General features: G+C 58.4%; 4 protein-coding genes across 4 annotated transcripts; all 4 read right to left on the reverse strand.

Moving 5' to 3' along the window:
• Positions 1–446: 446 nt before the first annotated feature.
• On the reverse strand, positions 447–4,583 carry LSCM1_00562 (uncharacterized protein; the record flags this gene model as incomplete). The annotated part of the gene is made up of 1 exon (XM_067318211.1): positions 447–4,583. One exon carries the CDS (start codon positions 4,581–4,583, stop codon positions 447–449), a length of 4,137 nt encoding a protein of 1,378 aa, XP_067174316.1.
• Positions 4,584–5,985: 1,402 nt separating this feature from the next.
• On the reverse strand, positions 5,986–7,101 carry LSCM1_00563 (uncharacterized protein; the record flags this gene model as incomplete). Its single annotated transcript, XM_067318212.1, has 1 exon — positions 5,986–7,101. The coding sequence occupies one exon, from the start codon at positions 7,099–7,101 to the stop codon at positions 5,986–5,988; it is 1,116 nt and encodes a 371-aa protein (XP_067174317.1).
• Positions 7,102–7,983: 882 nt separating this feature from the next.
• LSCM1_00564 (uncharacterized protein) lies at positions 7,984–9,927 on the reverse strand (the record flags this gene model as incomplete). Its single annotated transcript, XM_067318213.1, has 1 exon — positions 7,984–9,927. The coding sequence occupies one exon, from the start codon at positions 9,925–9,927 to the stop codon at positions 7,984–7,986; it is 1,944 nt and encodes a 647-aa protein (XP_067174318.1).
• A 7,220-nt stretch (positions 9,928–17,147) lies between these two features.
• LSCM1_00566 (uncharacterized protein) lies at positions 17,148–19,706 on the reverse strand (the record flags this gene model as incomplete). Its single annotated transcript, XM_067318214.1, has 1 exon — positions 17,148–19,706. One exon carries the CDS (start codon positions 19,704–19,706, stop codon positions 17,148–17,150), a length of 2,559 nt encoding a protein of 852 aa, XP_067174319.1.
• Positions 19,707–21,163: the final 1,457 nt, after the last annotated feature.

A 21,163-nucleotide genomic window follows, 5' to 3' on the forward strand; every position in this document is an offset into this window, starting at 1 on the left:
AGACGGTATATCTCACGCTTATCATGTATACGTATGTATAATATATATATATATCTTAGGTAGCAGTCGGTGAAGACACATACACACATGCATTGTGCGAAAAAAAAAGTGTTGTGCACAACGATCATACGAGAGTGTCAGCATCCGGTTACATCTGATAAGAACGCACATCTTGAGCACAAGAAGGTATGGCTCGCGCCACTAAAGGATCTCCCTGGAGTAGTTTGTGGGGAGGGGTAGAGAAGAAAGCAGTACACGTGCAAGGCGTTGAGGTGACAAAAGTTGCAGGGCACTTTGCTCCTTTATTGGTCACCCACCCCCTCTGCTTTCGCAGGAGCACCGGCAGGGACAGATGCGGGCAGGAGAGGGGAGAGAGAGGGAGAGGGCAACAAAGAGTTTGTGTATGTGTGGGTGTGTCTTTTTCCTTCTGTGCGGGGGCGATTTGCTCACGCGGCCCGGTAGACGTATGCGGCTTTGAGCTTCTCCAGGTTGGAACAGGTCCAGGAGAGACACAAGTAAGTTTGCAGCTCCATCTCTGTCGGTGACTCGACGCCGAAATGGGGGTAGAAGTGGTCGAACAGTTCACGAAGAGCATGAAAGGCATCCTCTTGCGTGGTCACGCGCCGTGCACTGGCCCAGGCGGCGACATCTTTCGCAAGAGTGCCCTCCACATCCACGTAGCGGCAATACAGCTCGTTTAGTGGCCAGTACCGACCAAATCCATCGTCCTCGATGCAGGTGTCGAGTATGGTTCTACCTATGTAGCCGTTGAGCACGAGCTCTGTCACATTAGGCTGCATACCTTGCCCTATATCGATCATGCATATGAAGCGTAACGGGTCCGGCTTTCCATGATCTATCAAGTCTACGTCGGCGGGAAAGCGCAGGTATTGCAACGGCTCATCCGTTCCGAACTGAAAGCAGTACAGAATACCAGCGTAGCATTGGCGTGACTCGGCCAGCACTGCCGCCTCCTCTGGGTGATCCCTGAGGTATGTGGCATGAGCCGGGGGCCGCGACACGTAGCGATACCCAATGTTGTCCCCGCGGAGCTGATTGTTTAGCATCATATCCAGTATCTTCCAGTCAAAGAGCGTCTTGATGGTAAGTTGAATGAACAGGAACTGAAAAAGCTCGCCATCTCGCAAGGGGGAGTTGAGCAGCTGATCGTACACTGGGTCAAAGCCGGCGTCGTTCTCCGTCAAGAACCGCCCTAGCGTACCGTCCATCAAGTCCGTGACCAAGTAGCACAGTCTCGTGGTCGCGTCGCGGCCCCCGCGCAGCGCCTCGGCCACGGCCTCCGCAGGCAGCCCCTTCGGCGGCTCATGGCTGACAATGAAATCATGGGCGCGGCCGCCGTAGCACACCTTAAAGTCCGCCAGCTGATTCATTAAAACGTAGAAGGCAACATCGGTGAGAGACTCCCGCACATACTGCTCGTGCGTCATCCCATCCGGGCTGACAAAGACCTTCACCGCCACGGGGAGGCGCCGCGAGCCGTAAGTGCCGCGGTAAACAAGGCCGCTACCGCCGCGACCGAGAAACCCGAGCACCTCCACGTCAGTTGCGGTGCCATGGAAGAGAGAACAGTTGCCGGTCTGTACGTAGTCCCGCCAACGTGTTGCCAAACTCTCGCGCTTCGCGGACGGACCCCATGGGCCTCGAGAGGATGCGCTGGGCAACTCGCTGTTAGCCGTCGTTGCCTCGCCCATGTCCGCATCTTGGGCGTCTGTCGACACTTGCGCTGGCAACGCATCCGGCCCCTCGGTTCCCGTCTTCTCTGCCGCATCCGCGGTAGAAACCAGAGCAGAGCAGTGATGTGGGCTTTGCGTGGACACGGCACTGGCAGTGGCATCGACCGAGAGCGCGTGCACCGGCAACGGCGGGACGCTCTCGAAGGCGCGCGGCGCCCCCTCCAACGAATGGGTGCCGCCCAGATCGATTGGATCCAAGGCGCTGGCGATGGCTTCCGTTTTTCCTTGATCATCATCACGGTTCTCTCGCAAACTGCCAGCATCGAAGAGATTCTCAGTCAAAGTTTCCATGGTCGTAGAAGTTTCCGGTCGAGGTTCGATCACTGTCAGTGATGGCGGGGTAGACACAAAGGATGCAGCGCGAGTTTTCGTCGTGTGTGACAACTCGTCTGCCTGAATGGACGGGAAAAGTGCGCCACTCGAAGCGGAGGCCGGCACGACATCACCCGAGGGAGGCGCGTCAGTTGCGGGCACTGCGGAGGCGGCAGCGGTAGCGGCCGCCAGCCTGCGCAGCGAAACAAAGAAGCGGAAGAGGACGCCTCTGGTGAGCTGCGGCGAGGCCCCCGCAGTGAACTCACTGCAGCGGAACAGGAGCGGCGCGAAGGTCGAAGCGCCAGCATGGGCGTTCCCGTTGGCGTGGCGCCACAGCTCACCACGAGTGCAACCGAAATGGGTCTTCATTAGGTCGAAGAGAGCGGTCAACGCCACGACAGCCGTTTCAGGACTGCTCACCTCCACCGTGGCCGCCCACTGCGCCGCATCACGGCCCGAGACACCTAAGCACGGCAGGTTTTCACCGGCGCCAAATAGAGGAAGCGAGGACGTCTCCTGCAGCTCCGTTGGCGTTGCATACAGAGGCACAACCGCCTCCTCCAGGTTCAGCAGCGTCAGAAGACGGGTGCGAGCGGGAAAGAGCAGCCACTCATCGTCATTCGTGGGGTGCTCAAACGCGACGGGGCGGCCACCACTCGAACGCACGGCAATAAGGTCGGAGCGAAGGTGTCGAGCCACCTGCCCAGGGACTGTAAACGTCATACCGCGGAAGCGGATGTCGAAGCAGGCGCGAAAAAGCAGCTGCAGGTAGAAGAGCTGAAATACTTCAGCATCCGTGAAAGGCTGCGTCGCCAGCGACAAAGGACAGCGCATTACTCCCTTCCGACACATGGGGAACATGACCGCGACCGGTACGAGCCGAGCGCGGCGCCCGCGCGTCTCTTTTTTGAGTGCATGAATCGCATCAGCCGAGCAGCTCGCCTTTATCTCGATGCGCACCCGCTGCTGCCCAACAAGGTCGTCCCAGCTGCACAGCTGAATGGCTGCGTAGGGAAAGTTGGCCACATCGCAGCAACCAGCCTCACCCAGGGTCAGATATAGGGCGGCTGTCGTGCTGAAGCACTTCCAGCGAGGCACCATCGGCACAACAGTGGTCGCGATCGATCTGGCCGGCACACCGATCGCGCTGCACGCTGCGGGGACGGTACTGCTCACCCTTGAACCGCCACCGCCCACGGACGTGCTTCCGAGCGACGACGGAGGAGGCGATGTATCGAGGAATGTGCCGCCACCGCCGCCTGCGCAGCTGAAGGACGCATTCGCAGAGCGCAAGAACGTAGTCGTCATGTCAGGGAGCAACGCGTCGTTTGCTCCGTCCCTTTCGCAGTCGATGGGGGGCGCCATGGCAGCGGCGACTGTGTCACTCTCCTCGTCCGCGTCGCGTAGACGCACCAGCGACCCTAGTCCAATGCTTGACAGCTGGCCCTCAATCGACTCCCGCTGCTCGTCGAGCAGAGGGATCAGCAAGAACTCTGACCCGTCCCAGACGCAGTCCGCATACGCTTTCAGCAACGACTGCAAAGGGCTTGCTTCGCCTTGCGCGACCTCAACACGGTAAGTGCGCGCCTCAACGTCGCCCACGTGCACGGTGAGCGTTTCGACCCTCGATCGGATGCGGCGCGTCCGTGTGTGTTCCCGACCACACAAACGCAGTGATGGCCGAGACGCTGCCTCTTCTTCACTAGCCTGGGCAGCGGTGCTGACACGGCAGGACGGCATCCGCAGGTTGAGACGTGGGAGGAAAGTGCCAAGTGGGGAATCATTGAAGGCGCCGGAGCCCAAAAGGTGCAGCGTCTGAAGCGGATGCTGCTGATGTTCGCTTTCTGGGCCGTTCCCCTTTCCAGAGGTTTGCGAGAAGGGCGGCGCGCCGTGGCGGCCTCGGCGCAATTGCCACCGGAGCGATATCTTCTCAGGCCCCTCTGCTTCCGCGCTGCCACGCTCTGTCGTAGGCAATGATGTGAAGGGCGCCGAAAACTCAGAGTGCAACGGGCTCGAGACGGAGGTGACAGGCTGCCGAAGTGCGCAAAGGGGGTCTTCTGTGAGAGGGAGCGGCTGCCACGCCTCCAGCGGCAAGGAACGCACTTGCCGAAAATGCCGAGCCGATGCTGTGGGCTGTGCTGCTTGCAAGCGTGCCAGAGTCTGGTGAGCCGCCGCGGCTGCCGCCTCCTCCGTGGCCGACCGAGGCAAGCGATGTTTCCGTTGTGCGGCCGTCATACACTCGGAAAGAGCGGGCAGCAGCCGTGACGGAGAGAAGGCGGATGGAGGGTCGTGCGGAGTGGCCGTCGACGCATGTGGAACAGCAGGAGGCGGGAACTCAACGTGCACTCGCAGTGGCGAGCTGCTGCTGCTGCCCTCAGCTTTGTGCATCGAGCAACGTTCACGACGAGCACCAGGCGAGTGAGGGTATGGTGGTTGAGGGGCGATGTAGAACGCCTGTAGGTGGTTCTCGAGAATCGCCTCCTGAACGCGAGGGGCTTCATGAAAAATGGAGCCCATTTTCGCCGCAGGTGACAGGGGTAAGAGGGGGACAGCAGGGCACGCCAAGGTATGGGTGGCGGCGCCTCGCCGGAGGTGCAACTTCCCGAATGAGAAGCCTCTCTCAACTCCTTCCGGAGGCGCCAAATAAAAGCCAGCGCAGGCAGGCGCGTGAGAGAAAAGGAAGATGACACAGTTGGCACAGCGCAAAAAAAAAAAGAATGTGTGGCCCAACTTCTACAGTGGAGGCAAAGAACCTGAGTGAGTGGCAGAATACATCTGAGCGTGTTATATATATATATATGTCTACACGAATGAATAGAGGAATGTGTATGGGCGCCGTAGAGCCGCCAGCAATCGGGAGCTGAGGGACTTCGAAGTGAGGTGGAGGAAGTGTATAGCTCACGAGCACCATAGGAAGTAAAACGAGAGTATTCGTCTCGTCGCTGTTTCGAGGGAGCGGCAAGGTGCGTGGCAGCGCAGACAGTGTGCAAGGGAAAGCACAAGAGACGCAAGGGAGGTGCTGTCACTGCCGACTTGGGTCAGTGCGCCGGAGCGTTGTCAGACACAAAGGGCACCCTCGCCCGCGCTGATGTGATGGGCATGCACAAAGATGATGTGCGGGGGGGGTAAGACACCCGACAAAGCCGCGGCGACATGTACGTCGGAGGAGAGAGAACATCGGAGGAAGAGGAGAGAGAGAGATGCCAAATGGAAAGGGAAAAAAAGTAATCAGCCCAGAGGTGATGGCCTCACGCGCGTCCGCAGTCGAGAGAGCGAAGGCGACAAGAAAGCAAAAGTCATACCTTCACCCGCTTTGGCATCGATGAGGAGCGAAGTACGAGCCGCTTCGTTGAGTTGGCTACCGTCTCCAGGAGACTTCTTGTCGATCGCCGACTTGCTCCAACTGTCTCCGCGCCGCGTTGTCTCTGAGCGGCTCACCCTCCCCCTCCTCTCCCTCTCTCTCGCTGCTTACCGCGCCTGTTCGTCGGCTGTGCTCGCCCACTCCATCGTCGCTTTTTTTATCGGTTCGTTTTTGTTGTTGCTGATGTGGATTAGGTTGGCCCTCTGTGACAAAGGGGAAGGAGAAAGGGAGAGGGGGTGGGGTGGGGGGTGCCACCTTGCTTCTTCTCTCTCCTTGCACGGCGAGGGCTTCGTGTTTGTCTCTGCTTCTTGAATGGCAGCCCCGAATCACGAAGGCGATCACGTGAAAAAAAAGGGGAGGGATGGGAGAGCAGAAAGGGGGTGAGTGAGCCACGTCTTGCCAGGCTGCAGAAGACATATATATGTGTGTGTGGAAGGCTCAGCGGGCGGAGGCGCGCACACCCATGCGACGCATCAAAAAGAAAATGAGAGGTCAGTCGCCGTCGGAAATAAGCCGGCACGCAGGCAGAGACGCAAAAACGTTGCAGAACGTAGACGGCTAGCGCACGTACGCAGGAGGCGCGCCGATCTGCGGGGCCACGCTCCTTCCGCTCTTGTCTCGCACTGCCTCCTGCCGATCCTTCTTCGCGGCCAGTCGCCGTTGCTCATACTCCTCGAGGTCCTTGCGCATACGCCGTGTCTTACCAGCTTTTTCTTCCTTGCTCCAGAGGTATGGCATGAACCATGGGATGTTGCGCATCCGCTGATTCACCGTATCCATCTCCTTCAGATATTTGACCCGCATTTCTAGCGTCGAAGAGTTGTCGCTGGCATAGGCCTCCATCTCCTCCTTCAGCTCTCGAGGCAGCTCGCGCTCCAGCCGGCCGCCGTTGTAGATCCACAAAATCAGTGGAATGTTTGGCCTTGTTCGAATGCGCTCCATGACGAGCCGCTGTACCCAGTAGTTAAGGCGGTGCAGCTGCGGCTCCATCGCAAATCGGGCTGCCGGGTCAACAGTCGCCCAAACAATGTACACCATCTTGGAGCGGCGCGACGCAATCACCTCCTCGATCATCAGCTGTGCAAAGTCGATTTGCTCAGCGATGTGCGCGGGACAGGCTTTGAGGGAGCGCCGCAGATGATACGCGATCTTTTCTGAGAAGGCCTGCGCAGATGGAGACATGTTGGCGCAGTGGCGCAGGTAGCGCACCTCCCTGCTCACCATCCCATCCGGTTCAGGCGCTCTTGGCCACAGCTTTCCCTCGGCAAGTTTGCGCGCCGCCAGAGGCGTGAAAGGCACGGGCGGCGCCTCATACTTGGCAGCCTGCTGCGGCGAGTCGTACTTCAGAGCCTCTCTCTCCGAGAAGCCAAAGTTCTTACTGTTGCGTAGAGGTTCCAGGTCGCCAAGGCCTTGAAGGGCATACGTGGTATTCAGCTTCACTCCCTCGCGATCGAGCCGAGACCCTGTCGAGTAGAGACGCTGCTCGACATAACGGTACGACGACTGGTTGGCAGGGTTGATGTTGCGCGCCTGCAGCACTGAGCGAATGGTCTCGTCGCGTTGCGCCTTGGTCTGCTTAAGCGGCAGCACCGATGGGTTTCGAAATCGGTGACGCAGCTTTGTGTGATACTTCATGGAGCGCTTGCTCATGAGTGCAATGCCGGCGGCCCGCATTGCTCATCCGCGTGTGCGTCGTCACGAAGAGCGTTGCGTTCACTGGCGCGGCACCGGCGCAGTCTCGGAGATATTGAGAAAGAAGAGGTCGATCAGAGCATGAGGACCCGCACACATCCAAATGCAGAAACGTGTACAATGAGAAGGGAAAAACAGTTAGAGGATAGAGACGATGTGTAGCCAAAGGGGACTCCTGTTGGAGGAAAAGGGGATGTGAAGAGACCGTCGGCGGGAAATAAGGCCACTACAAGAAGTGGGGCGGTTGCAGAGCTTTGGCCTCTGAATATTGTGGGTGACTCGACTCATCTCCGCTCTCCGCATCACCCTGTGAGCAGTTGCTGTGCTCCCCTCCCCTACCCTCTCTCATCCGTATCCTCAGGAGCCGATAGGCGCGCATATATATTATCCCTGTACGCGCACTTGGGTCACGGAAGGAGGTGCGCACCGCACAGATCAGTGCTGAGCTCCACTGTGCCTGTTTTTTTTGGCTTCACAAATCCTCTGGCGATGCGCTATGGGGAGCATGTTCGATCTGAGAAGGCATGTGACAGCAAGGCGGCACAACATAAACGCACAGAGGCATGCCATGGAAGGCCGGCGAGTAACGCAAGGCGCAAACGGCGACGGCGTGTGAGCTTCTGTCTCTATCCCCGCTCTGCCCTCGCGCAAGCACACTCACGCTTGCCGAGGCGTGAAAAGTATAGTGGAAGCAACGACGTCCGAAGTCCTGACCCGCACAGCAGCATACTCGATAGTGGCGGGCGCAACTACTAAAAAAAATATATATAATAAAACATATTGGCCGAGAGAAAAAGGAGCGTCGGCACATCAAAGCCCCACCCCACCTCCTCGACTAACGCTGGCACCGCTTGGCTGGTCGTCCTACACCGGTGGAGTGGCGCCTGCCACGTCTGAGGTAACGGCAGTCGCGCCCCGCTTTAGCGCCTCTTCCCGCGCCTTACGCTTCTTTGCCACCTCGTACTCGGGAATGGCAGCGACGTAGATGCGGCGGCCGTGATAGAGCGATGTAAGGGTGTACTGCGGGCAGTTCATCTTCGCAAGCATCGCGTACAGCGTGTGCAAGTGCTCTTTCACAGACCTGCGCGTGGTCACCGCAGTGCTGCCGGGACTCGTCGCCTGTCGTGCAGGAGGCACCACGTCCGAGAGGGAAGCAGAGGTGCCGGCTACCTTGCAGCGAGCTGCAGCCGTGTAAGCGCGATAGAAATCGGCTTCCTCAGCTTGCATCTTGCTCACATCCAGCGGCTTCCGAAGCAGGGAAGGCTCCTCCTCGCTCTCCACCTCGCTTCTGCGTTCAGCACCCTCGGTCCTTGTGGTGGCCTCGTTAGCAGCAGCACCTTCTTGTACAGAGCGCCCAAAAGACTGCGCGCCGTCAGAGCTCCCATGGGCGGATTTCGCCGTGCTCAGCGCTGCCGCTGGCGCAAGAGCGGAACTGGCATAGTCTGCGGGGGCGCCAATATCTTGGGGGTCGGCGTCGTGCAACAAGGCACCGTGCGAGCTGTCCTCCCTTCTTCCAAAGTCATGCAGCGTATCATCGAGTACCTCGCGTGCGGCCAGAAACGCGATCTCCAAGTCCTGCGAGCGTGACTGCACACTGCTTACGTTGTCGTCGACAATCATCAGAGATCGTGCACCCGACAGCTGGGGGAACAGGTACCCCGTACAGCCCTTCCACTCCCCCTCAAGTGGCTCCCGGCGCAGTGTGCGGATACCGTCGCCTGCCATGAAGGCGTTGAAGGAGGCGCATTGCGACATGAGAAACGGAAGTACCTCTGCAATGAGCTCGAAGCACGGTGCCAGAGACTCAGGGACTGTGTCAGGGTATTCGGCCTCTCTGCTAGCGGCTGATGCCGCGACGTCATGGGCGACGGTGTCAGTGCGGGATTTGGCATTGCCCACAGGAGCTCCCTCGTCCGTAAAGGCAGCCTCCTTCGTGGTGCCAGCGAAGATGGCACCACGCCACCCCGTCACCCGTTCCACATACTCCGTCACGCATGGGAGCCTGTCCGCCAGCATCGACGACGGCGGGTCGTCCATGAGGAAGAAGCTGGAGAAGGCGGCGCCGAGTGTGACGTCTGCGAGAGTTGGGTGTGGAGTGCCGAGCAGGAAGTGCTCGTTCGATTGCGCGCGCAGGTGCGTCTCGAGAGCCGTGCAGAAGCGATGAAAGTGCTCCTCCATGAACGGGGCCGTCACCTCAGACGCACCCGTCGTCGAGACCACCTGTTTCATCGCTTCACGAAAACGTGGTGCCATAGAGCGGGCAAATCCGATGCCTGGGATGGGGAAGAAATAGCGAACATACCTCTCCAGCACATCCAGTGTGTCACCGCGGATGTAGCGAAACATTGCACCGGTCTTCGCAAGCCACCAGCAGGCGTACACCACCACGCACCAAGAAGCCAGATGCAACTGCGGGTGCGTTTCTTTTCGAAGCAGAAGCCTCTGAGTGCGTGAAGGTGTGGTCGCGATGTCACTTGTGTGGCGAACACCACCGCCGCTGCAGCTATCCTTTACAGAGTAGCTGACCTCGCCCTTCGAAGAGCGAGCGATCGCCTCGACGTTCTCCTCCAGCTCCACCGCTTCTGCCAGCTGCCACACCTGCAGCCGAGAAGAGCCACTTGGCGTCAGTGTGCAGAAAGCGCTGCGGGCACCGTAATACAGCGAGTAAGCTAAGGTGGTGACGAAACTGGTGCAGTACACCCGAAAGGGGAGCTGCTTGAGCCGAAGGTAGGTGACATGCTGATGCAGCGACAGCGTGCAGGGTGAGCCGAACACGCGGAACGGCGTCGTCGCCGATCTACCTCCCATGGGACCTCCGCCCACTTGCGAGACACTTGAGACGAATGGCCACCTTGATGGAGGGAAGGACGGTGCAGCACCCCGTTTTTGCCGGCGGTTAGTAGGCAATCGCACAGATTCAGGAAGCACTCTACATGCGTCAGCGCGTCCCTGTATGGCCTCTGCCGCTGGAGCAGCCGCTTAACCGAGCACCGACGGCGGGGCCCGCAAACCCCAACGACGCGAAAGGTAAACAAATAGAAAAGAGGTGAGAAAACGGGGGCTGACCACGAAGAGGAAGAGAAGCGCACTGGGCGCGTCACGGTGTTGCATTGGTGCCAAGGGAACGGATCCACATGGCACAAGAGCAGCACAGCTATGAAGGCCCAGAAGAGGGAGAGCCAACAAGCGAAAACAAAACGCGTCAGGCTCGGAAAAGGCGTTCCGCAGCAGCACAGGATCAGGTGTGACGGTTGTGTAAAGATGGAAGTCGACGGCTCACAATAGATGAGAGGAGGAGGGACTGCCAGCGCGCTCACGGGAGGCGCCACACAAGGAGAAAGAAGGCGAGGCCCACTCACATCCGCGCAAGGAAAAGATTTCCTAGGCGAATCGATACAGCGGCGCACGTGATGGATGCTGTCAAAGGCGACGTGTACAAGCGCCTCTGTCTTGAATGTCAGAGTGAGGAGACCCTTCTATCAGTCATCCTTCGTTTTTTTTTGGACTCACTCTCTTTGATTCGCCCCGTGATGAGGCTGGTGCCTCACGCGCACACCTGCGCCACTGAAAAAAAGTGCGTGTTCAGGGGTCATTTCCTTGTCCAAGATACGAGAGAAGAATATGGAAGGAGACAGAGAGTGGAACACCGAGGTTATGAGCGAGTCAGCACACCTGTCCCGATCGATACAACTTATGAGGCCTGCGCCACCCGCGTGTGTGTGTGTGTGTGTGTGTGGTTAGGTTTTCGGGCGAATACGAACGTGCCGCTTACACCACGAAACCTTACAAGCAGGAATCGAGTGCATGTTCCTTCTTTTTCTATACAACGGCACAAGCCCGCCTTCTCATGATGTGTGTTTGCCCTTACGAAAGTGCGGAACCGCCGCCTCTCTCTTCCTCCCTCCCTCCCACATCTTCTCTCACCAAGTGAGGACATGAAGAAAGTGAGGTGGAGCGGAACCTCCTCTTAGGGCGCTAGGGAGGGGAGAGGGGAGAAGGTAAGTGGACAAGATGAGAGAGGGGGGGCCATAAGGCTGTCGAGGCCCTTTCCCGAAGGAAACAGGAGCGAGAAGAAACACGGGCCCGTTAGAAAAGGGGAAAGAAAGGATATCGTTTTCACTAGACAAAAGGAAGCGAATCAGTCGCCTCCTCCCGCCCTCCTCCTCCTCCTCTGATATCGTCGCGCCGCTGTGTCACGTGAATGGCGTCCCTGCGACAAACTGGAACCACCGCAGCAAAGGAAAAAGAATGGATTGCCGAAGGGACCTGCCGTACTCAAATGCCGGCGCAGGAAGGGGGGAGAAAGAAAGGGGGGAGCGAGTTCCTTGTCAGCACGGTTCACGGCACATCTTGGCCACAGTATCATTCCCCTCGGTCAACTTCGTTGAAAAAAAAGAAAGGAAGGTAGGAAGTCACTGCGGCGTATTCGACGGGGGGTCGATCGCTGCGCATGCACGCCTCCCTCCCCCGTGTGCGGCATCTCGCTGCTGGAGTCGAGCATCCAAAGAACTGTAGTGGAGCGACAGGTAACACTGCAAGCAACTGAGCGACCGATCACTCCAGCAGCCCACCGCACACGCGGCACCGCGGTCCGTCTGCAAAGTCACTCAATCCACACGCAAGGCACCGCGTCAGCACGTGATCCTCGGAAAAAAACGAGAGGGGGCTGAGTGTGGTACCTGAGAAGAGCGTCGTGTGCAGCGCAGGAGCCGCATCAGATGAATCAGACTTTACCGCGACGCTTCTGCAAGCTGGGATGTGCGTTGTTGTGCTTGAAAGACTCAGTAACAAAGGAGCGCAAGCAGGGCGATCGCAGAGGGAGCAAGGAAACAGGTGCGGCGATGAGGTCTTGAAAGCATTACTGCCTGCAAATGATGAGACGCCAGCGTTCCGTCGGTTGCTGTAGGCGGTGACCTCCAAAAACGCCTCTAGTGAGCACACCCATGGCAGCGACACGCACCAGTGCACCTGGGCCGCCGGCTCCATCGACTCGGTCGAAGACTTCTGCTGTGACCTCTCCTTGGCTTCGCCAGGTCCCGCAGTTGCAGCGCAGTCAACTGCAGTGATGAGGCGAGGGCCTGAAGACGGCGCTGCTTGAGTGTTGCCCTTGCTCGCGCACAAGGCGATCTTCTGTGCCTTGATGTAGGCCTCCACATAGGCGATAGCGCCGTCCACGTCGAGTGCGTCCGGCGTCGTTGAGCAGCGTGCCGATTCCACTACGGTATCCACGTGATCACGAAGACTTTCTGAGCCCTCCAACTTCATGTTTGCGTAGCAATAGCGTTTGGCAAGGACTCGCACAGCGTTGGAGAGGACAAGCTCGCTTAGCACTGGCCTATCCCACGGACAGTTTGCCCAAATGTGGTGCAGCAGCCGCCACCACAACCACGAGGCCTGCATGGCCTCTGTGGCCAGTGGCGGCACAAGAACAGATGGCATGCCGCTCACTCTATCGCTGGCCACGGCGGACGACGGCATAGGCCACCTCAAGAAAAGGTCTACGCCGTACTCTTTTCGCAGCTCCAGGTAGCGGCGGCGCGCGGGCATACCTGCGAGAAAAGGCCTTTGGGCAGGTTCAACACTGTTTGGCATCATCGATCGACGATGCCCTCGCAGCATCTCTGCGGATGGCGGTTGGCGTGCTTGCTGATACGCCTGCGCATACCGGTGCATCTCGCTGCACTGCGCTGCGCACCCTGGCAAAAGCTCTTCGTGCAGAAAAAAAGATGTGCTCGCCTGCCGCTGGAGCAAAGAGCGCACCGTATTCCCCGAAGGATCGTAGGGTGCGAGTGCCCCTGCGAATGCGCCCGCGTCGGGCGGCATGTCATCAACTGCACCCGGTGCCAAAGTACCTAGCTCGACCACTCTTCTCAGCCACCCGCCGCACGTGTCCACCGATACAGGCCACAGGTGCGTTGCCTCATGGTTCGCTTGCCCCGTTTGCACAGCCGCCACCACCAGAGTTGCCGACGGGTGCAACGCGACGCCCGCGATGCTGGCACACCTGTGCCGTGGCATCTCGCTACAGCCCGCCAGCAAAGGACACTGGAGCAGCGTTGTCGATGATGGCCCGCTGGTGAGAAATTCGTGCACAGATTTTTCACCGATGCCGAGGACCGCGACGGCCGCATTGCCGACCTCGGAGGTGAACACGTTCATCCCATCCCCTTCAGCGCCGAGGTCAGCGCCAGAGACCCTGACATCAGCCACAAACGGGACCACCATAAGCCGGCGCAGGCACACCTCGCCCGCCAGGGCATCGGGGCCGTAGTGCGCCTCTGCTATGAACTCGCCGCGGCGGCAGGGTGATGGCGGCGCGGTGTCAGCAAACGACGACAGAGCTGCCAGTTTAAAGCGGCCTCGCAACACTCCACCGGGCGCAGACACAAACACTATTACGTCCACTTCAGCCCCTGACAACGGGCATGCTGTTTGCGGCGCTGTCTGCGTCGTGCGCCGCTCAGTCACAGCGCACATGGACATCGGCACCGACGTCAACGACGGCATTTCCACGGCTTGAGCTAGGTGCGCCATCGCGGCCGAGGTTGCCAGTAGCGGGCGCGTTACATGAAGGACACGAAGCAGGTACGGGCTAGCGATCACAACAATGCGCCGCAGGGGAGCAAGCGTAGTTGCAGTTGCGGCAACCAGCCCATCCGTAAAAAGAGGCGCCATGCACAATGGAGTAGGGCCTCGGAACCCAAGCTGCCTCACTTCATCGTCGCCACCCCACCTATACAAGGGTGGCGGCAGGGAGCGCGTGACGGGCTCGTCGCTGTCTGACAAGTTTCCAGAGAGCTCCACCAGGTGAAGCCCCTTGGTAGTGAGAACAAGCAGGTCATCCTGATCGAGCCACGTGTAGTCTACCACAGCACCGACGTCACCGTCCTCCGTCGAGACGCTGCCGACTCTCTTCGCGTTGCTTGCAGTGAGTGGCTGATCTGGCTTGCGTGCACCCGCCGGCGTCGGCGTCGCGCGCTTACGCGAGTCTCTGCATGCGCTGGCACCCGTGGCCGATGGCCGAGGTCCATGAGCAAAACGAGACACCAAAGGTCGGCTCCCTGCCGACGAGTTGGCGTCGCTGCTCCTGCGGCTCGACGAGGATGCGTTACTGCCGACCGAACCGCTGCTGCTGTTGCTGCTGACGCTGACGCTCTCGTCACCACTACTGTTCTTCTCCCTTCGCCGTCTCTTACCTCTAGATGTGGTGGGGTTCTTCGCCGAGGGCTTCGCCTTTTCCTTAGACGTCACCTTCGCTGAAGCCGCCACAGCGCCTGCGTTGCGCTTCTCGATAATGGGCCGCCCAAACGCGGGCGAATACGAGAGAGGCCTTTCAGTTCGCCGATCCTCAGCGACCGCGCCACCCCCGTCAGCGGGTAGGCAGGCGAGCGCGCCGCGACAGCACGCGATGCCGATTCCATGACTCACCTCCACGCGGTTTTCTCCGTAGCGAGAAACACGATAAACTACCAGATTACTCGTAGTTTGCACGCACAGGCGAGCGGAAGCTGGATAGTACACCTCCGGCAGTAAGGCGGTGCTCCACTTAGCACCAACAACCACCTCGACCGATTCCCCGTCGTTGCGGTGCGGTAGTGGGTGATGGCGCACGCTTCGCTGGCACGAAGGGGTAAGCAGGTTTGCGAGGTACATCGAAACGGACCACCGAGTGCACACCTGCAAGACGTTGTGCGGGCCCCAACTTATGCAGTCGGCGGACCGCGCAGGGGCGTCTTCTACAGGGAAGCATTTCTCCACCGCCACCTCAGTTGCGCTGGGAAGGTGATGCGCTCGAACAGCAGTCGACATTAACGACAAGACACTGCCTGCGGGTGTGGTGCGCGAATTTGAGAGGGAGGGAGACGAGCACGGTGAGGGGGTATCGTGAAGCCGGAGGAGAGCAAAAGCAGCTAACGAAGCAGCCGGTGGCCCCTATCAGCGTGTTCGCGTGTCTCGAAAGAGAAGGATGTGCCGCAGCGCACACACACACACACACCTGGTCGTTTGCAGTCACCGGTGGATGTGGAAGAAATTCCAACGTTCTTCTCTGTGTGTGTATGTGTACGTGTAAGTGCAAGATGTGAAGACATGCACGCACTACCGTCCTCTCAGGTGGCGCGGTGACAATGTAGACCCTCTCTTCCTCCCCTCTTGGAAATGCGTCGTTCGTGCGTCGGTCTTTATTTTTTCTATGCGCACATGTCTATAAAGGGAGAAGGAGCACCTGCGGGGGCGAGGGGCGAACACAATGAGTGGCTGCACGCCTGCTAATGTTCTGAAAGGTGCAGCGACGTCTTCCAAGCGACTGCGGCCACGACCAGGTTCAAAATTACGTATACGAATCCTGGATGCAGTGACCTGAAGGCGTCCTTCCCTAGGGAAGGCTCAAAGATGGCGGGAGAGTAGAGGTGCCTTGAGCCCTCTACCTCGTGGTGCGAAGGAGTCCCGCCGTATTCACCCAGGCGACTGCTCGCGAACAGCGTTTGAGGCAGCCTTCGAAGCAGCGGCTTAGCGGAGCCCCCTTATGCGATCGTCTGTGATACGGCACGGCACTCCGGCACCGTCGCCAGAACCACTCGTGCATATGGAAAGAGAGAGCACCGAGGGGCGCCCACCGAATATATGTATATATCCACATCAGAAGAAGGGCCGGGAAGGTTGCGTCAGAGAAGAGGGAACTCACAGAGAAGAGAGCGCTGATGAGCTTGTTCGGCGCCACGCAGCAACGGCGCGCATGTAGGGGAGAGCGAGACACGACTCTGAGCAGAGACCACACCTCTGCAACACTCGGGCGAAACTGGCGCATTCGCCCGCCGCTCTCCAGAACAGGGGAGGCGATAAACGCCTCGACCATGAATGCATGGCAGTGGGTGCATCGGTGCTCACGCACACAGACACACACACAAAGATGCAAGCGAGACTTGCGCACGTAAGTTTGACATGGGGAGCGGCACTGCTTCCGGACATCGACAAAGAACATAGAAAAGACAGAAAAGGAAAAGCAGGCGCCGAGAAGGTACTTTACATGTGAAAGTGCAGAGAAGCACAGATGGACACGCACGCTCACAAGCATAGAACGCGAGAGAGCGCGCGAGTCGCATACATCGCGAAATGGAAAAGAGGCAAGGGGGCAAGAGAGGAACGCCAGTGAAGCACACTGACACCTTCTCCGCCATTGAAAACGTGAAAAAACAAAAAAGGGGGGAGGAGTTGAACGAGGGAGACGGAGAGACGTACGAGTGTTCCGTGCCCTTCGAGTGATGGGCTGTTGACTGGCTGCATGGGCAGCTACTATAGGTGGCCTCCTCTTCTTTGGGAGTGCTTGGCACCGGCAGAAGGCTGCTCGTCCCTATTCCCTTCTCCACAGTGGACGTCCTCACGTTTGAATGGGCCTCGCAAAGTGTTCTAAAGGCATGCAGGCAAGGATCGAAAGCGGGAGTGTGTGTGTGTGCGACAGGTAATAGAAAGATGCCATCAAAGCGGCAGAGGAGCACCGGGCATAGTAAGAGCAGCTTAAAGGGGAAAAGAAAACCAAAGGGAGGACGGCCTCGAGTAAGATGCGGCGAAGTCGAGAGTAAACGTCGACAAAAAAAAGCAAAAGGGAGGAAAGAGAGAGAGAGGGAGAGACCGCGGAAAACAGAGGGGGGAATATGTGCGGGACAGAGCGAGCGCGCACGGAAAGAAGTGACAACAGGTGGAGCAACAGATACAAAAAGGCCACCGATGATCTGTTGAGAACGCCGTGGAGAGAGGCAGAGAAAAAAACGGTCGAGCGCATCAGGCGCACAGACCCACAGACACTAAAAACCTAATACTGGTGTGCACACCAGCACCTTTGGACACAGATTGCTCATCGGGGGGGGCGACGACGTCATCGGGACTGTGGAGTAAAAGAAGAGGCGCGAGCAGGTCACAAAGGAGTGGCCGAGATATAAGGGCTTGCCGCGCGCCCGCAGACTCATCACCAGCGAGAGGGTGGAAAGCTTTTCTGCATCACTGTTCGCTCTCTAGACCCGCCTTCTTATACCTCAAACATTGAAAATCGGTGGTAAGCGCTCAAAGGCAGCGTAGTCGGCGTCCGTCCCCGTCACGATGCGGCTAGAGCGAATCGAGCTATCCTTGAAGATCTTGTTGGGTGCCGCACTGGAAGACGGTGGGCGAGGCTGCATAACCACTGGTATAGTGGCCGTGTGGTTTTCCTCAGCAGCAGCAGCAGGAGCGTTCGTCGTCGCGGCGGCGTCCAGAGGGGCGCCAGCCTTCTTGTTGCCTTTGATGGGGTTGAATGTCTTCAGCGACATCTGGTGGTCATAATCCTCGAGGGCTGCGTACAGCTCCGGGTGCATGTAAGATGGGAGGTGGGTCTCGACGAGGACTCGCAGCTGGGCAAAGAGGGGCATAAAGCGGCGGTATCGTTGCTCCGCCTGCTGCAACCGGCGCGCCATCAGCTCCTTTTCTTCCTGTGCCTTCTTCACCTTGTATCCGCCCATTGTTTCCGCCTCCACCTGCAGGGCGACCGTCTTATCCTCCAGTGCGGACACATTGCGCCTGTACGCCTCTAGCTCCTTTGTGAGCTTGTCGTTCAGCTCCGTCAGTTGGCGGTACCCAGCCTGATCACCGATCGCGCACTCGAGGCGCTCAATCGTGCGCTTCGCGATGCTCAGCTCGCTTCGGAGGTCGCGGCTCTCCGCCTGCAGAGCTTTAACCGCCTCGCCGTGCACTACATCGTTCAAGCGTGCCGCCTGTTCCATTTCTTTGATGTGCGCCTGGAGACGGCACACGTTACGCTCAGCCATGTCGGCGCGTTCGCGCTCCTCCGCGCGCGCGGACTCCTGCACGTGGAACGCTTCCGTGAGACTGCTTTCCAGCTGCTTTGCTTCCATGCGCAGTTGCTCCACGTAATTAGCGTGGGTCTGTCGCTGCTGCGCTGCAGCCACGGTCATCTCGTTCATCTTCGTCTTGAGGTTTTCGTGCCCGGCGTTGAGACAGACGATGTTGTGGGCATACTCCGTTTCCTTCCGCGACGCATCAGCGCGAAGGTGCTCAAGCTCCTCTCTTTCACTTGTATGGCGGGCGGTGACTTGGGTAAGCTGCTCATACAGCTCCTGCTCCCGCTCCCTGGAGGACTTCTGAAGCGAGTCTAGCGCGCTACGGAGGGAGCAACGCTCCGCCTCCGTCGCTCTGAGCTTCGCCTGCAATTCTTTTATATGCACCTCATCCTCACGAAGAAGCTGAGTGCTGGAAGACTTCTGCTTCTCGATATCTGCCTTGAGCACCGCTATAGTCTCGAATGCTTCGCGATCCTTGCGCTCCATCGTCTCCTGGAGCCGCTGCAGCCGCGCCTTTAGACTGTCGATCTCGGCCCTGGTGAGAATTTTGTGGTTAAACTTCTCGTCTTCGGCCGTCTCCTTCGCCCTCAAAGCGAGCTCGAGGTCTTTCTTCAGATTGGCCAACTCCGCCTGCATCGCTACGTTGGTGGCATGGTCAGTTTGCGCTTGCTGGGCGGCTTGATGCGAAACCGACTTCAGCTCCTCCTTGAGTGCCGCGCACTCCTGCCTCGTTTCGCACAGCTCCGTCGTCAGCTTCTCCGTCTCCGTGCGGCGCACGTCGAGCTCCAGCTCCAGCTGCCGCTGCTGCACGGCAGCAGCAGACAGGGTCTGCTCCATCTCCGCCAGTGCGCTCTGGCGAGCCGCCTCGGCGTCACGGCGCAGTTGCCCGGCCGCCTGCAGCTCTTCCTGCCGCCTCTGGGCAAGCTCGTGTAGCCGCTTGTTGTCCTCGCGCACAGACTCCAGCTGCGTGTTCAAAATGCCGGCCAGCAAGTTCGACTTCTCCTCCTGCTTTTGGGCGTGGGTCAACTCCTTCTGCAGCTGCGTGGCAGTCGCCTTGTAGCGTTCCGCCTCTGCCTGCATCACGCGCAGGAGCATCACTGTTTCTTCGTCGCCTGACGGTGCCGCTGCTAGAGCCTTCTTCGTCTTTGCAATCTCCTCGGCAGCGGTGGCAGCGGCGGCTTCTGCAGCATTCGCCGCCTTCACCTTCTCGCACTCCAGCGTAGCATTTTTCATCTCCAGCTCTTGGTAAGCCTGCCGCAGTGCATCATACTCAGACTCCAACGTCCGCTGAGCTTCTTGGTGCGCCTGGCCCGCTGCGGCCGCCTGCTGCTGCGACTCCGTGTACCGCAGCAGTGTCAGCTCCAGCTCGTTCGTCAGTAATGCCACTCGGCGCAGCGCAGACGCTTTCTCTTTCTCCAGCAGGTCATTCTCCTGTACCTTGAGCTCCAGTTTCGCCTGAGCCTCCTGCACTTCCTGCACCTTCTGCGCAACAGTGGCAGCCATTTCTCGCTCCTTTGCCTCGTAGTAGGCCTTGCGCTCAACCTCAGCTAACGTGTTGCGCACATCCCTTTCTCGAATCCGGTATGCCTCAAGTAATTTTCTCTCCTCCTCCTCGATGCGCTGGCGCAGTTCATACTCCTCGTTGCGAAGACGCCCCTTTTGCGTTTCCTGGCGCAGTAGCTCGGCCTCCTGCGCCAACTCCGCCTCCCTGGCAACAAGTGCCGGAGATGACTTGGTGCGGCCGGTCTTTTTCGCTGGCATGGGTGCTGTCTACGTATGCACGGGGGCAGCCGAAACGTTTCCTCAGCCACCTGCGAGGAGAGAGAGAGAGAGCAACAACAAAAAAAGAGGGAGCGACACAGTTCCCTTGCGGTGTGTGTGTGTGTCAGCCAATAAAAGGCCCGTAAACATAAGACGCACAATCACTACAACAAAACAGTGACAACGAAGTCTGCAAACGGAGATAAGAGGCTGTAGAAAGCAGCCCGGTGCCCGGTGCCTTGTGTAGACGCTTGCTTGTAGCTCGTTTTGAATCTTACGTGAAGGCACGCAGCAAGTGGAGAGGAGTACATGACGCATAATAAGAGAGTGACATGAGGCCGTGTAGCAGTGCAAGGAGAGAGAATGACAAAGGAGGGTCGAGAGTGAGGGAAAAAATGCATGATGCTGAGTTGTGATGCGAGTAGCTCCCTTGTCAGGACCTTTACCCAGATGCACTCATCCGCATCGCCCCTGTTTTCTTTGGGGGAGAAGCTGCAAGATGTGTATTCCTTTGTTTCCCCGCTCACGCGCCGGCGTCTAGATTGTCAGCCCATCACTTGGCAGACAGTACCGAACGCCGAAGCACTTTTGCGCACTTTTGCCCTTTTGTCTACGCAGCGACAGCACCGCTGACAGAATGCCAAAGTTCGATAGGGCGAACAGAAGCACCGAAAGAAAAGGAAAAAAGCAGTGTGCTCCATCGTGTCACGCGCACCGATACCGCTCGCAGGAGGTGGAGGGGAGGAAAAAGCGATGGGGGACTGACGCTCAATGCACAGGAGCACCCCCTCTAGACATCTCTTTTCTCTAAGTTCTCTTGCTGTTGCTCGGCTTCGAATACGAAAGGGAGAGAAAAAACGAGCGAGTCGTGTGGAAAGAGTCTGTGACAAGAGGGCACAGGATGGGGGAGGCGCAGTGTGTGTACTGTCGGCGGACTCCTTCGGCTCAGCATCAAGACAAAAAGGAAACACACAAAGCCACATGTATAGAACAAACACACACAGTAGAGGGAATGGCAACGACAGAGAATCCCAAGTCTATGACACCGAAACAGAAGGAAACCACGGAAAGGAAGATGTAGAAACGGGTGAAGGAAAGAAAGGGACGCGGCTGAGGCGATGCTGGTGGTGGTGAAGAGGGAGGGAAAGCAGGAGCTGCGACAAACGCTACAACAGCATGTGTAGGCGCGATAGACTGAAGACCAAGATGCGGCGCACACCTATGTGCACATAATCATGTGTCAAGCAAGTGCATCAACGGCAACAGCAGCAGGAAGGAAAAAAAAAACAAGAGCATGCCGGCTGCTGCTTCACTGCTCCCTTCCCTTCCTCCCCCGCTTCTCGTACTGCTTTTCTCCCGTCATCTCCTTCATTCTATGGGGAAGGAAGAGTGTTTACAGGGACGCCAGCGTGAGAGGATGCGCTCGAGTATGGCGCAGAAAAAAAAGAACCCTGAAG

The sequence above is a fragment of the Leishmania martiniquensis genome, chromosome 36, assembly GCF_017916325.1.
Source record: "Leishmania martiniquensis isolate LSCM1 chromosome 36, whole genome shotgun sequence".
Lineage (NCBI taxonomy): Eukaryota > Euglenozoa > Kinetoplastea > Trypanosomatida > Trypanosomatidae > Leishmania > Leishmania martiniquensis.